The sequence below is a fragment of the Monomorium pharaonis genome, chromosome 3 (genome assembly GCF_013373865.1).
Source record: "Monomorium pharaonis isolate MP-MQ-018 chromosome 3, ASM1337386v2, whole genome shotgun sequence".
NCBI lineage: Eukaryota > Metazoa > Arthropoda > Insecta > Hymenoptera > Formicidae > Monomorium > Monomorium pharaonis.
In genome coordinates this window covers 31604870-31620872 of record NC_050469.1, presented here as the reverse complement: position 1 = coordinate 31620872, position 16003 = coordinate 31604870, and the positions used below count along the sequence as shown (strand labels likewise).

At 30.1% G+C, this 16003-nt stretch overlaps 3 protein-coding genes across 6 annotated transcripts in view; 1 reads left to right on the top strand and 2 right to left on the bottom strand.

Annotated features, from left to right (window-relative positions):
- LOC105835065 (adenylate cyclase type 2) overlaps positions 1 to 3659 on the top strand; it is an 82307-nt gene extending 78648 nt beyond the window's left edge. For 2 of the 3 annotated variants that reach the window (XM_012678025.3, XM_012678024.3), the window contains exon 19: positions 523 to 3659. In XM_012678025.3, coding sequence (XP_012533479.1) covers positions 523 to 788 — 266 coding nt within the window. In that variant the 3' untranslated portion in view covers positions 789 to 3659. The remainder of the gene's footprint in view (positions 1 to 522) is intronic. The other variant, XM_036283781.1, reaches the window with a different exon arrangement.
- Positions 3660 to 3908: 249 nt separating this feature from the next.
- LOC105835067 (chitooligosaccharidolytic beta-N-acetylglucosaminidase) lies at positions 3909 to 12784 on the bottom strand. 2 transcript variants are annotated; one of them, XM_012678026.3, is made up of 6 exons: positions 10909 to 12784; positions 8865 to 9276; positions 7696 to 8139; positions 6226 to 6737; positions 5181 to 5311; positions 3909 to 4227 (listed from the first exon to the last, which is right to left on the bottom strand). In XM_012678026.3, the coding sequence occupies exons 1-6, from the start codon at positions 11064 to 11066 to the stop codon at positions 3995 to 3997; spliced, it is 1890 nt and encodes a 629-aa protein (XP_012533480.2). In that variant the 5' UTR covers positions 11067 to 12784; the 3' UTR covers positions 3909 to 3994. The 2 variants fall into 2 exon arrangements, with proteins under 2 accessions (XP_012533480.2, XP_012533482.1); XM_012678028.3 differs by having other exon boundaries at positions 12417 to 12784.
- A 154-nt stretch (positions 12785 to 12938) lies between these two features.
- LOC105835068 (mediator of RNA polymerase II transcription subunit 10) lies at positions 12939 to 15890 on the bottom strand. The gene is made up of 3 exons (XM_036283782.1): positions 15691 to 15890; positions 14532 to 14615; positions 12939 to 14442 (listed from the first exon to the last, which is right to left on the bottom strand). The coding sequence occupies exons 1-3, from the start codon at positions 15810 to 15812 to the stop codon at positions 14253 to 14255; spliced, it is 396 nt and encodes a 131-aa protein (XP_036139675.1). The 5' UTR covers positions 15813 to 15890; the 3' UTR covers positions 12939 to 14252.
- Positions 15891 to 16003: the final 113 nt, after the last annotated feature.

Below are 16003 nucleotides of genomic sequence, written 5' to 3'. Positions count from 1 at the left end.
ACAATCCCGAGTCGATCGAACACAGCTGACAGGCAGCACTCGGAGACGTAACAATATTACATAATCCGTTACATAAAGAGAATTTTTCGTTATTCTACTACAAAATTTGCTACAAATTTTACCATATGTGATGATAAGCTTGGGACAAGTTGGCAACCTATTAAAAATTATGATTAACAATATAAATTTTTTAAATATACACAAAAGCATTTAATAAAAATTTCCATGCAGTAAAATATCATGCATCGTAAAATATTCTAAGGCAAAATTTTTACAACTTGAGGTCAAATTTTCTTACATAATAATTATATAAAAATATATAATTATTATATAAATTATTAAATAAATAAAATAATTAAGGCTCAGCTTCCACAACCTAGATTACTCAGAGTTTAACTATATACACATGTCCAACAAATGAATTTGTTTTATATAAAACAAATTTTCCTATTGGACAATGTTAATTAAATTTTAGTTAAACTAACTGTGGAACTGGGCCTAAATATGTATTTCTTATCGCAGGTCTAAATCATGGCCCCGTGATAGCGGGCGTTGTAGGTGCCCAGAAGCCCCAATATGACATTTGGGGAAATACAGTGAATGTGGCTTCCAGGATGGATAGTTGCGGTGAGATGGGTAAGCTTCAAGTCACAGAGGACACTGCCAAGATCCTCATTGATGCCGGTTATGAACTTGTTTGTCGAGGACCGACGTACGTAAAGGGTAAGGGTACCCTCACCACGTACTTTGTCAAGACACCTTTCGATGATAAGGAGGACAATTATTAGCAATGAATCACGAATTATTAGAACGTTACAGATAATCAAATTTTATCTTGTGATCGAGAAGGATAGATTTATTCCATTATCGATCTTTATGAGTCTGCGTACCTTATGGAAAAATGAACCATGTTGCAGGAAACAAAAGCTTTCGCTTAAATCATGTACAAATGGATAAAAAAGATGTATTGAAAACAAGTGTGATTTCAAAACTTTAATAATCTATTTCTCGGATAACCCCAACAGAAATTTAATATATGGTGAAAGCAAATACTGACTCGCGCTATTGCCTAAACCTACTAATTTATTACGATAGATCGACAAATTTGTCGATTTAATGCTGGCAGTATTAAATTGCAGTGATTAATTACTTATTTTGAATATTAAAGACAATAATGTTTTTAATACTCAAAGTAAGTAACTATAGTAACTAACCAATATTAATATTGTTAGTATGAAATTTCTGCAAAGTAATGTAAAATATTTGTGTGTGTGGATATTTACTTATTTAATTTGTAAATAAGTTCTGTACTTCGCAAGAAAAAATAACATCATAAAAGCTACGATTTTTTTAATTTGAAATAAAAAACTTTGATAGGCATATTTTACAAATAAAAAATTTCCCAACAGATACACTTTGATAATACGCTATAATGTAGCAATTTTGTCAGAATTTTTCTTTAAGTAATATTTGGCAAAAATAAGATAGATTTAAGAATAAGATGTACCATTACATTACAATTATTTAAAAAATTATTTGATTATTTATTTAAAATGTTGCTATGCCAAATGTTTTCATGTATAATATTTCTACATTGTAATTTAAGAATAATGCATTTTTTTAAACATTTTTATACATGGATTAATTATATTTCTAAATGTTTTATACATAATACAACTAAAATATGTATTTTTTTAATTATTGAACATATTTATTTTCAAATTTAATTTTGCAAATATACTACTAAGATAATTTACCACATTGTTTTGTCAAAATTTCAGAATTAAACATTAATCAATATTTTACAGAAGGTCTTGCATTTTCTTTTGTAAATATATTTATATAAATCTAAATTATAATTTTTATGTAAGATTTCGTCGATTTTAATAAATGTTGCTCCATCAGGATTGATGTATTTGCAAAGTAGTCAATATAATAATAATTTTATTTTTTACTACTTGTTATATAATAAATAAAAATCGGCACTATAAAAATGCGAACATTCAGGCTTACTAATCTCTTAATATTATATTTGCATATTGCGAAAAAAATGACATAAATAATTATTCTCTTTGAGTAAAAATTTTTTGTATCGAAGACAAGGTAAATAATAAATTTTACGTACATGTTTTTTATAAGATATCCTAGAATCATTGCAGAGGATCTTCAATACCGATTTGATTTAGCTTTTGACTTGTGACAAGTATTCATAAGCTTTTAAGGGTTCCACGTGTATTCTCTTCGAGAATGTGCTAAGAAGCTTACGGATTGTCTCCATGTGTTGTCTCCATTGTTAATGCCAACGTTTCGTGAACATTACAGTTCACTTCATCAGGGCGAGAAGCAACTTGATACTGAGTTGTTTCTCTGAGTATTCATAAGTATTGTTACATCGTACCTGTCCAAGTAGGTTATCTGTTTGTATACATATAGATATATTCTTCATAATATCTTGGCAGATGCGTTGTGACACAATTATTAAGCTTTGATAACTCATATTCATGGATTCTTATGGAAATGTAAATAATAAATAGAAACAGTAGTTTCCCCTTGCTTTCTGTGTTTTATATCCTGCCGCCTATTATAAGAGTTGTCGATGTTGTACTTCACGAACATTACGAATTTAAAATCCGTTTAAAATGAAAGATCAAATCTGAGATCCAATTATTTCTGATTCCATTCTGTCATCTCATATACAGGATATTCATAAGAAAACCGATAAATAACAAACTTATAGAACAGGGAAACGCAATTAGATTTTTTGGCAATCCAAATATGAAAATTGAAGCTATATACTGCGTACCAAAGTAACTAATGTTATAGACAAAATATATGTGTGTGTAGTATTCTAGATTATATATTGAAACAATTCAACGCTACATGTTAATAATTTAATTTTTTTTTTTCTATAAGTCAGGGAGGATTATTGACCATCGCAAGCTGAATTGGAAATTCTAGCCCATTACTGTACACGCAGACACACAGCACACACAACACACACACACACACACACACACACACACACACACACACACATTTATTATATACAAGGTGTTATAAGAAAAATAAACTTAAGACCATTTTCCATGTAACCTGTTTCACAATTTGATTTTTATTATTTGTAATAAACAGGAATCCTTTAATTTTTTCTGAAATTTAATTACATACATTAAGGTCAAGATTGGAGCGGTGTTCCCTAATATAAAGAAATACTAAAATTTCTTCTAAATATTTTTTTAAGCAACATATTAATTAGTTTTAATATATAAATTCTTTTTGATAAAAGTAATTTATGATTATCCTAGAATGCATTCTAGAAGTTTATCAGTTTTATCGCGAAACATCTTATACGCATACATACTTATGTATGATTAATTTTTTCGAGAGCTGCGATAAATAAATTTTGATAGATAATCTCTATCAAAGAGAGACAGTGAGAGCTCTCTTCAACCACCCTGATATATATTCAATGTACAATATTATTTTATATGACCGCTATTTATTGTCTCTCTTTTTTTAGAATTTGAAAATATTATATATAGTGCTTTGAATAAAAATAATAAAATTTACAATTACATTGTCATCTCAGAAGATAAGACATAAGTTCCATTTTATAATGTTAGTTATGTTAATAAACGTTAATTTTTGTTAAACATATTTTATAAATAATCATATTGTTCTTAATTAAATATTTACATTTGTAAATAAACTAAACACTGTGTGATTTCTTTTAAATATGAAGTATACGTTTTTCTCCAACAAAATTTAATACACATGCAGTTTAATTTTTGCATTGTAACGGCACAAATGATCGAAGTGATATATACAAAACTTCTGAACTTTTTGAGTCAATAAGACTTCTACAAAATGAAGGTAAGAAAAAAGATGTGAGAGAAAATAAAACAAGATATGATTAATTAACATGGTTTATTCTGTTGGAAACAGTAAGATTGCATAGGAGCAAAATAAAATAAATTTTAATATAATCGTAGATTTATGCGTAACATGACCCTTGATTCTGCAAGCACCACTCAGGTTGCAAGCTATCCGCATAGATTTTTCTTTCGACGAGCCTCTCACGATGCCTCAACATTCTTTGTTCAGCGTGATGCCATTTAGAATCCGGCTCGGTCCATAATCTTTCAGCCATTGCGGCAGATCTTGGCCACAATCTTGAATCGGTATTAGCGCTGTCCGCCTGTTCGGCCCAAAGCGTTGCTTCTCCACCTAAAAAGAAAAATACGTAAAAATTGTAATAATTTAAAATATTAATATTACAAATGAGATGTACAAGTTTAACAAATTTGAATACTTTATATTTTTCTATTAAATTGGTTTTAATTGATAAGTCTTAATAATATCTTTAAACGGTCATTTCTTTCTTTTGAACAGTGAAGAGAAAACAAACAATTTTTAACTAGCTATAATTTTAATGCGATCTTATTTAATATCTTAACGTTGTCTAATAGAAAGAGTTTGCCAATAGTGACATATTACTTTATTTTTGGATATTTCTTAAACAAAAACTAAAATAAAATTTTATGAATATAAATCAAATTAGAAAGTGTCTTCTATCAAATATGACCATTTTTATAATATCATCTTGAAATTTACAGTAATTTTTTCGTTTTAAGTTTTAAAATTTGCAAAAATAAGTGTCTGACAAAATAAATCCCAAAATAATATAATAGACAGTAATGCTACAGTTTCCTTTTCTTTTTCAACATAAATCATCTGTGCAAAATACGTATAAATTAATGTATGTAAGAATTCTTAGAAGTCTTTCACTACAACATAAAACTTTTCTCATTTTATATAAATGTTCAGTATATGTTCAATAAAGCACAACAATATAATATAAAATGATCTAATATTATTAGTGTACTTACTATTAAATGTAATGTACTTACTATTAAAACTATGCAATTTGCACAAAGGGTAATTATATAAATTTGATTCTTGTTTTTGAAAAATTAATTTTTGACAAATTTTACATAGAAAAAAGCCATGGTTATATAAATTATAGGTTTTTACTTTAATTTATCTAAGGAGATCACGTTATATATAATTTTTGAGAAATAAGGAGAATGTTGTTTTAGAAGATTTATGTTGGTATTGATGACTTTTCTAACACGCAGTTCGTACAAAGAATGTTAATAAAATTTTAACAAAGAATTTACCTAGAATAAGATGCTTCTTATTCCCGTATCCTTGTTTTTTTATCATCTGTAATGGAGAGTTATCATAGACCTTTTGCCAACCTTTATATGGCGCGCACCAATTGTTACCCTCGCCTACCCAAGCTCCAAATCTACGAGAAACACAATTAATATTTAGTCTTAAGAAGGTTTAATATATGTTTATACACAGAAATAATTTTTTAAATCTATCTTTAGAATCATGATAGTCGTAAGACAACATTGAAACTTTAAAGAATGTTACTATTATTTTAATAAAATTTAACCAAATTTTACAAAAAATTTTACCAAATTTTATTAAATTTTACTAAAATTGGTAAATTGAATCAAAATTAATTCAATATAATAAATGTCAATAGATTGTAAAAATTTATGTATAGAAGTTTTTAACAAATGCAAATTTAATGTTAAAATTCATAAATTCAAAAAGATGAAATTAGTACAGCCAATAAAAATTAATTCATGTTTAAATTTTAGCAAAAAATAATATATAAGGTACATTAGATATATAATCCATATTTAATCAAATAAAATAATTTATTAATCATAGCCCACATAAAAAATTTCTTTTAAAAGTTGAAACAATATATATACTTCATTTTGATTGTAATAAAACTTCTCACATATTATAGTTGTAATATGACCAAGTATATCTTTTTTACTATTTTAACTGCAAATTTTTCAAAACCATAATTTGATAGAACAATTTGGAAAATTACCATTGTATTTAGCGTTCAAAAAACTGTACAAAATAGCTACTCCCGTTTTGATAAATTTTTTATTGAACTATAATTTATATATAGTAAAATTTTTCGTAATCTACGTTGTTATTCACAATTACAATAATTTTGAAGATAAATTCTAAAAGAAAATTCTTTTCTTCTATTATGTAAGTAGCGTCCAACAATTATTAATACTATAATACTATAATTTCTTTTATAACTGCAATTAAATACTAGATACACCTTATGGTTTGTAGTAAAATAGATACATATATGCAGCAATATAATCCATAATGTTTGCTCACCCACAATCAAGATAAAGAGCATCGTAATTCGAGAAAATAATCTTGAAGTTATTTCGTAACAGTCTGCCAATAGTTGGATCATCACCAAGCGTCCAAATCTGAATAATGTATTCCGCAGGATCTAAATGTTTAATATTCTCCTCGCTCGTCAATCCGCTGGTCCATAGGAGAGCCGGAATGTTCTTGCCACCATTGGCAATTTTCAGTTTCTCCAGAGCCTTCTCTTGAAAATAGTCCCACAATAGGTAGAAGCTGGTTTCGTTAAGATCCCATCCTTTCTTCTGCATCCAATCGGTGATAATATTTTGCGATCTCCAGCAATTGATGTTTACTTCGTCACCGCCCATGTGAAAGATGTCCGGATATTGAAAGTCTTCTAACATATCTTTATAAATTCCTTCGAGGACCTCGTACACCTTATCGCTGGTGGGATTCAGCTGACCGCACGGTGGCTCTACGCAATATTCCTTCCAAGGCTCGGCTTTGAAGCAAACCGTCGCGTTGTCGCCAACCTATTCATTAACATATAGTATTGTAAATTAAAGCAATCCTGATAGAAAATTTTGCTGAAATTTTACTGAAAATTGAAAGAATTTTTATTTCAGAAATGTCAGAAACATTTTAGTAAATTTTCAGAGAAATTTCAGTTCAGTTTCAGCTTGTTTGCCGAGTTTTAGCTTGTTTGCCGAAAAAATTACTTTCAGTAAAATTTTAGTAAATTTTCAATAATTTTGCAGAAATGCTATTTTCATACAATAATAATACTTATACAGAAATTTAACAAAAATTTTACACCAGGCATCAAATATAAGAGAAAAAGAAAGATGTAAATTGTATTTGATAATGTTTGATAATATCCATTCTTTTTTATTTTTATATAATTACATTCTATAATTTTTTTTACTATTCTTTTTTATTTTTATTTAACTATTTTCTATAATTATTACTGATAATTAACAATTCCATTTTTTTACATTATTAAAAATAAAAAGTTTTAAAGTTAATCTTTATAAAAATATTTTTAATGTAAATAAAATTCTTGTAAGAAAAAGATTTTAAAATTATTATTGCAATTGATTATCACAGAATGCCTCAATTGATTTTTTCTTGGCAAAATCGTTCAATTTATACTATCATTTACATTATTTTAGTTATTATATAATTGTTATATACATTCCAATCAGAAACATACATTAACATATAATTAATTCAATCCCGATATTAATTTCTAAACATTAATTCAACATCGAATCAATGTCAATGTCAATTATTCGACGTTAAATCAGCTTTATACTTTTTTTTACATGCTTCTGACTGGGATTCATAATAATATATTCTTTTTATGACGAATTTTTCACAGTAAGTTTGATTCAAAATAAAAGGAAACCATATATCAAACGTCATCATTTTCATTATCTGTTATAAATAACATTTGCATAATGATAACGTAAAAGTTATTAATATACTCACCCACTGCCAACCTTCGCCAACGTGCGCAGGTGCATCAAACTCTGGTAGCACTCTGACACCACGAACTAAGGCGTAATCGAAAATCTCCCTGATCATTTCGGAAGTATAAATTTTAGTTGGCGTGTAGCTACCGTACTTGACAAAATCGGGCCATGTTTTACTGACATAGGGAAAGCTCTGCGAATCGGTGATATGCCAGTGAAACGTGTTCAGCTTGGACATTGCCATGCCGTCGATTGTCCGTAAAATCGTCTCCTTGTCAACATAGTTTCGGCTAGTATCCAAAAGAATCCCGCGGTAAGGATACTTCGGTCCATCTATAATGTATATCTCGTTGGCTATTTGAAGCTCATTGCGCAAATCATCAAAGACAATCAGTTGGCTGAGAGTCTCTAATGCGTGTCGAGCTCCGAAGAACGTGTTTGCCGTGACATAGACTTCCACCTTTTTAAAAAAATTATTTTAATAAACTTCAATAAACTGCGAATAGATACTGATAAAGCTCATAATAATTTTTTTTTAGACTTAAATTTTTACATTTTTTAGATTTTTGTCTTATTTACGGTGTTGTATTTACACTGGAACCCCGTGTTAGCGGACTGTTCGGGGCTTTAGTCCGCTAACGCGGGGTTATCTCCTATTGCTTGGTTTCACTCCCACTCCGTGAAATACGCGACTGCATTGCTCATTGCTATCCCCCACACACGCTACTCATGTGGGCCGAGTGCATATGGAGGGGATAGTTTCCGCTAACGCGGAGTACGCTAACGCGGGGTTCCAGTGTATGTTTAACTTCATATAGTAGATATGAGAGGTAGAAAGATAGATAACGAATAACACAACATATACCTTATGTGTATCTTATTATCTTTAACATATTTCGAGATAGAAGACATTTTTACTCTTTGAATATTTGACTCATCCATAAAATGTTGACGTAAGTATTTTGACTTTGGACATTTCTCATTTATCCCAAGTCTTTTATTCTTACAAAAAAGTGTTCTATTCTCGATACATTTACATAAACGAATAAAAAGAATTATTGAAATATTACTTCAAATTTTAGCTTGGGTCCATGAAAGACCATAGTCAATTTAACAAGAATTTATGTAAATTTATTCAGTATCATGTTTTCTGTTTTTTTTTTAGCTTTCTTTGTTATAGCTTACCTGCCCATTGACCGTAATCACTTGGAGAATATAGCTCTCGTCCGTTTCCAAGGTCAACTTGGCACTACTGGAATTGAGTCCTTCTTTAAAGTGTATCGTTAACCCGGTCCCACCAGTTTTCAAAGATACGGGACCACCGAGCTTCTTCGCATTCTCTTTTATGCGAGCAATATTTTTCTGAAGGAGATTTCCTACCACTGTCTGGGTGGAAATTCCGACTATTTCAATATTGTCAGGATTAAACTGCACCACAGTCTTACCGATGGACATATGTCCTGTCGGTTTTGGCCACAGAGTACCACCATCACCGCAAGTCAATTGGCACACGCTAAGAGAGACCGGGTTGGTGTCCTGTTCCGTGATTAATACCTTCTTGCACAGGCCGCCATCGCACTTATAGTGCCAAATCGAACTTTCAAGAAAAGAGATTGACAATTTTTAGTCTCGTTGTGAGATTCTAATGTAGGTCTTTAAACCGCTAAAAAATGTTAAGATTAATCGCACGTTCTCATTCGGTATGCGTAAAACCCATCATCGTAAGAATTGTAATGTAACGGTACGTGACTACCCAGATAGCCAAATAAAAGCAGCGTGTTGTCATTTTGCTGTCACTTATTCCCTATTAATTTTATCAAACTAAAGCCAAGGTGTTTCCTCAAACTGTCTGTTGTTCTGACATTATATAAAATTCTACATTAGAATTCAACAAACTGACGGCAAGTTGTCAACATGCATGCACAATTGCTGTCAATGTGACAAGTTTATTATTCCTCAATGCATGCACTTATAATTTTATAAACTCATGAAGGTTATTTGCTCTCCTGATGTTAGCTTCGTTCCACGTTAAATTACAATGACAGCAAATTGTGAGCAAGTTCACAACATACACGCAGTGCATTAATTTGCCCGATATGCTTAATCTCGCTTGGCTATCTGGGTATGCTTCTGCATATTTTCATCTATTCACGAATTAATACAAATATAATAATATAACAATTTTGTTTTCTTTATTATTAAAGGGTGATATTAAGTAATTTTTTATTATTAAATTATGATACAATTTCCTGAAGTTAGAACTCTAGGATTTCATTTAAAATTAAACTTTCTCACGAAAAATAGTCCTCGCGTTTATACAAATACAAAACATTATTTTATTATATTTTAGCAATTCTGATAAGAAAAAAATGCTTTTATAAAAGAATGTCATTTTCTATTATGAATTTATAATATGTACATGATTTTATCAACAAGCAAAACTTTGTGCTGTTAAAAAAGCAGCAAATTATATCTCATTACTGTTCACCGTTACGATACCGTCGTGAAAGATATATGACATTCACGATGTTGTTGCGATGAGAAATCCGAGAAGCGAGAAACAGTGAGAACTTAATAATTTTCTAAATATCTTTGAACTTTGGGAAGACGTCGGAGCGATCGATGCGGTCTATTTCTCAATGAATCCACCTACTTGTTGCTTTCACCAATATACAGGTGTAAAATACCTTTCTATTTAAAACTAACATTCACGCGATCGGATAGCGATCCAATGGTCTAGACTACTTGACCGCTTTAAAAGCGTACGACGTATGCGCTAATTTTCCAGCATATAAAAGAATAAATACCGGAGACTAGAGAATACAATAAAATAAGAGCGCTTGGTATCGAAGCTCGAAAAAGACTGACACAATTTCAGTGAAACAGAATATAGTAAAAAATTAAATATTTGAACTAAAGTTTAAATCTTTTACGTTATTTCATTTAAATACGTAAATACTTGTTGAATCAAGGAAATTTAATTAAAAAGTTAAAAAATATAGTCAAGTTTTTTTCTTAACAACTGCTTTCTCTCAATGTATTCCAATCTACTGAAATTATACCAATTTTGATCAGACAACACTTCGGGCACCAAAACATGAAAACAATCTTATTTCTTCATAAAAATATTAAAATATTAATCAACATAAGCAGCATTTTTCCAGTATTTCGGTATCAATCATCTACTTTGACGAAAGAATTGGGACGAATCACTCAGCTTGGTACTCACGTGTACTGTTCGGCTCGATTGGCGCCGTATTGAAGCGCGAGAACGACGATCAGTAGTGCGAACATACCGCTTAAAGTGATCGCCACGGCTACTGACTGTCGAATGCTCGATTGTCGTCCACAGAATGATTTTATCCTTCGCCCAAAGATTACATTCATGTTGTGTTGCGAAGTAGAGGGAGAAAAAGTCGAGTGGGGCAAAACCGATGTCTTTAATATGCGAAAAATGGCACGCGCGTGGAATGCAAATTATTTTGCTGCATCATAGGCAATTACATATCTCAAATTATATGAAAACTAAAGTGTGTGTGTGTGTGTGTGTGTGTGTGTGTGTGTGTGTGTGTGTGTGTGTGTGTGTGTGTGTGTGTGTGTGTGTGTGTGTGTGTGTGTGTGTGTGTGTGTGTGTGTGTACAATATAAATCGTAACCCCCTAGTAATCAAGAGTTTTTTACCTGTTTCGTTGTTGGCAGATTTTTATTGAATTATAATAATTATATTATATACCAAATAATACTTTATTGAACATTAAACACCAAAAAATTTTTTAGTTAATCATAAGAATGATTTTAGTGATATAAGGGAAGTGTTGAAATCACCCATACAGCACATCTTTCAAAACGCTTTCTGAAAGATGTGTGCTGTGTGCGCAATTACAACGCTTCAGCTTTATACCTCAAGCTTATTTATACTTGCGGTACTTTTGTATCTAATTGTTTTTATTAACGTATTATCATATTATTATCGTAACTTGAAGTTACTTATATAGATCAATATAGTAATGAATTCAAAAAGAGAATTTAAAAATTTAAAATGGCTGACTTAACTTGTTAATTTTATTTTTATCTTCAATTTTTCAGGTATAATCTCTAGAGATCGAGAAGCCAAGACAGAAAATATTTTTGCGATTTTTTCAAATCTTTTCCCATTCGACCTAAATCGTGGTGAAACCGCAAATACAACATATTTTATATTTTATATTGAAATATCGAAATTATTCACTCTGGAATGATTCTGAGTGGATTTTTTTACTTTATAATGTTGTAGTTAATACCACAAAAAATAAAAGTTCTATATTAATCCATGGCTTTGTTATTAACAATTAAACGCAAGTTAATTTTCGACATCTTTAACCGTCACCGGTCCCCTTAATAAAATTTCGCTGAATTTTATGTTTATTTTGGAATTTTAAGTAGCAATATTGTGAATTCCATAACCTCACATCTAGTCCATAACCAGCTTCTCTCCTTTGCTAGCACAATAAATAATTTTTTGTGTTTTTACGCACTAACATTTATCTATATGTATCTAAAATTAAATTCTCTTCTTGTCTTATCAAATTGCTACATTATTTAACATTATAATATATGCAACACGTGATATATTGACTACTGAAAATAAACTTCAAATATTCCTTCAGCTGTTTGTCACTGACAAACAACTGAATGAATATTTAACGTTTATTTTCAGTAATCATTATATCAAATTTTTTATGTGAGACAATTATATTACCACGATGATTCTTGTATATCCTATATTCAACCAATTAAATAATATGCGAATGCAGAGTTTATATCTATTATCCACACTCTTAACACATTTTATATTAATTTTATGTTACAATCGTCAGAAAACTATAGTACATCTGTTTTGTGACTAATCATGAAAGTCGTACTTGACATCGATAGATAATTTATTATCATGTCTCAATATACAACGAGATTTTCCTGATTATGCCCATTTCCCTTTACTTTTTTTCACAACTTGGTAATTAGTTTCTATAACAATAAATTTTAATTCCAACTATATTGATTAATTTATAACAATAATCGCATTTTTGTAAATGCCAGCAATTTCTTAGTTTATCATTAATATATTGAATGTAAAATAATTTCATGTGCACAATGCAAATGTAATACAAACAAGTGTTTTAATACAAAACATAGCCTGACGATATTCAAGAAAATTTGCACAAGTGTATTGCTTTAATTAATGCGGGTTATGTGAACTAAGAATAAAAAACAAAACTTTTAATACTCTTGTAAGTTTAATTTTTAGAAAATTACATAATTTATTTTAATTTATAGAAAATCACATTATATACATCAACGACAAGCAAGTTCATGTGGGTGAATACGGATTATGTGTATCGGGTACGACGATTGGGTGGTCCAACAATATTGTATGAAACGTTGGCTCTCTCACAGACTCGTGATCGAGCGCTACGAGTGAAACAAGCTGCAGACATTTAAATCGATCATACCGATGGTATATTTATTATGGAAATTGGCGCGTAATATCAAGCCATCAGATTCACAAGCTGATCAAGAATTGCCCTTCTATGAACGATGAGACAGTGTTGCTTAATACTGAAGTTTGTGAAGAGCAAAGATGTGAAAACTGCGCTTCAATAGTTAGAACAAAAAACGAAGCCTCGCACTAGTGGCGACCAGTGCGAGACCGAGATGTTCAACATCTTATTTATCTGTGAACAAAAAAAAAAACGCCATGTGCACTGCATAGATTGCGCGCGTAAACAATCTCCTTTGTTAAGTCGCGTACACACACACGCACATTTTTTTATTTCAATTTGTGTACAGCAACCTTTTTAGTATGTGCTTTAATTTGCACCTGACCATTCAAATTCGCTGTTAGAAACCGATTACCTCGATTACCTCGACAGAGCTTTGTGAGTCGACCCCCCCTCCCCCCAAAAAAAAGAATGTAAAAGAGGCAGTCCTCTGTAGATGCAAAGATCGATTCGCGCTACACTTGGTTTGCCCGCTCGCTCGTTAGTCCTATTTGTATAAATCTATAACTTGCTTATCTAAAATTTAAAAAAATAAAAAAAAAGCTCATCGCCAGATTATTCTCTATTGACGGCGCTATGATTTTTCTTTTTATATACAGCTCTCTGATATTGGCTAGAGACTGTCTTTGATTATTGAAGGATATAATAGCAATAATAATCAGTCCTTTTACATTTGATATTGTACATCTACAAGAAAATAATTATGCACATGTAGTACATTTTTTAATCCTAGAACGCTATTGTCATTGAATGATACTTATGAGGTAATGTAATAACATATATTTATAATATTTATAAAATATGACCTAGATCTTTGACCTTAACTTTTATTAACTTGAAAGAAAGAATAAAAAGACAAATCAAATTCAATCTGCAGACTGCCAATTTACATACATAATAGTGTTCTAGAATTAATAAATTTTAAAATTATAAAAACTATAAATTTTGAAATTATAAATTACACATAAATTATAACATGCAATATTGTTTGCAAAAACATTTGTTTGTCAAAATCTGATACTTAAAACTAGATTATTCTACTCATCTCCACGAATAGCTCTGTATTTGGTTAGTTCATTTGGGAAAACTCGATTCAGTTCCACCAGCATGTTCGCTTTAAATTTCCTATAAGCGTCGATTTTTCCTTTCACTTGTTCATTCTTGGTCAGAGCTTTCTCTATGCAGTCTTTGGTATATAATTGCGGATTTCTCCCTTGATCAATATAACTAAAATAAGTATTTTTAATTAATAATAATTTTGTCAGTAGGTAGTATAATCAACGCATAAATTTTAACATCAATATTATTAGACTTACTCAAACACCTCCAGTGGCACATGAACATCTTGTACCTGAGACTTCAGCTTGTCAATTTCCTGTAAGCCATTGACTAAGCCTTGACTAAAAGAAAAAAATTCTGTAATTTCCTAAATATATTTTTAATTCCGTAATATTAATTATTAATTGTCCATGTATAAGTTTTAGTTGTAAAGTTTTTGATAAATTAAAACATTCGTAAAAAATAAGTTGCATCAATAATGTTTATTTAAAATAAATTAATAGTTAACATTAATAAGTAAAATAGTTTTCATTACTCTTAATAACTTCCTACTGGCAATGTTCTAACTATAAATAAAAACTATTTTGATAAAGATAATTTTGTTGCAACTTATTTTTATTTTAATTTTTCACATACAAAAAATCTTATAAATTCTCTTATCCATAGATCTAATATAATTCAGATAGACATGTTGAACATAACATGCAAACATTTATTTATAAATTGTGATCCCATGTAACAGCATAAAATATCTATTAGATCATTGCTTTAATAGTAACAACTTAATCCATTCTACTTTTGATAAAATAAGCAACAAATTGTTGCAATTTTCATAATAATGGAAGACCTCTTTCTTTTGCTGACATTAATGTCATATATCATATAATGTTATAAGGATGCATCTTTAAGTATATAATCTTCAAATTTTGTCAATATGCGAACAATATGCAGAAATGTTTATTTAGGAATCGATGATAATTGGTCGAATTACTGTTGTCTTGAGCAGATAATATGTTTCAAAAACATAAATAGAAAACATGAATATAGTAACTATTTCATATTTTTCAAATAAAAATTAAATAAATGTCAAATAGAGATAAATGTGATCTTTACAATGGAATAAACGTGATTTCTCTTCTTTTTCTTTCACGAAAAAATTTAAATTTATGCCTTATTTTAATCCACATAAATATATTGTCCCTTAGCTTCTTTAATTATTAATATATATATATATATATATATATATTCAAATTTGGAAAATGTACTTCTAATAAGTACATGCAACAATTTATTATTGCTTAATTGTGACATAAAGCATAAAGTGCGACAAACCGTATGCTGCTACAAGGTTAATTAATAAAGGTAATATCTTCATGTGCGAATATGTGAACATATGCACATTGCACGAATACTCACATCTTTTGATTCAATACATTTTGCCCTTGCGGTTGAAAATCGCTCACTATAATGCGTATTTGCCGTACGTTCTCGATAAAGAGTTCTAATTGAGCTTCCAAGTTCTCCAAAGCTGACGCCATTTTTGTTTACAATACATGAGAGCCTCTGAGGGAAAGAGTGGCAAACTGATCACGTGAACGCCCCCATCGAATCAGAAGAGACACGGTCTCTCTGTCTGTTTAGTGAGCCTCTGAGAGAGAGAGAGCGACAAACTAATCATGTGACCGCGTGCTTAACGCCCGCATCGAATCAGAAGAGACCAATGGTTTGT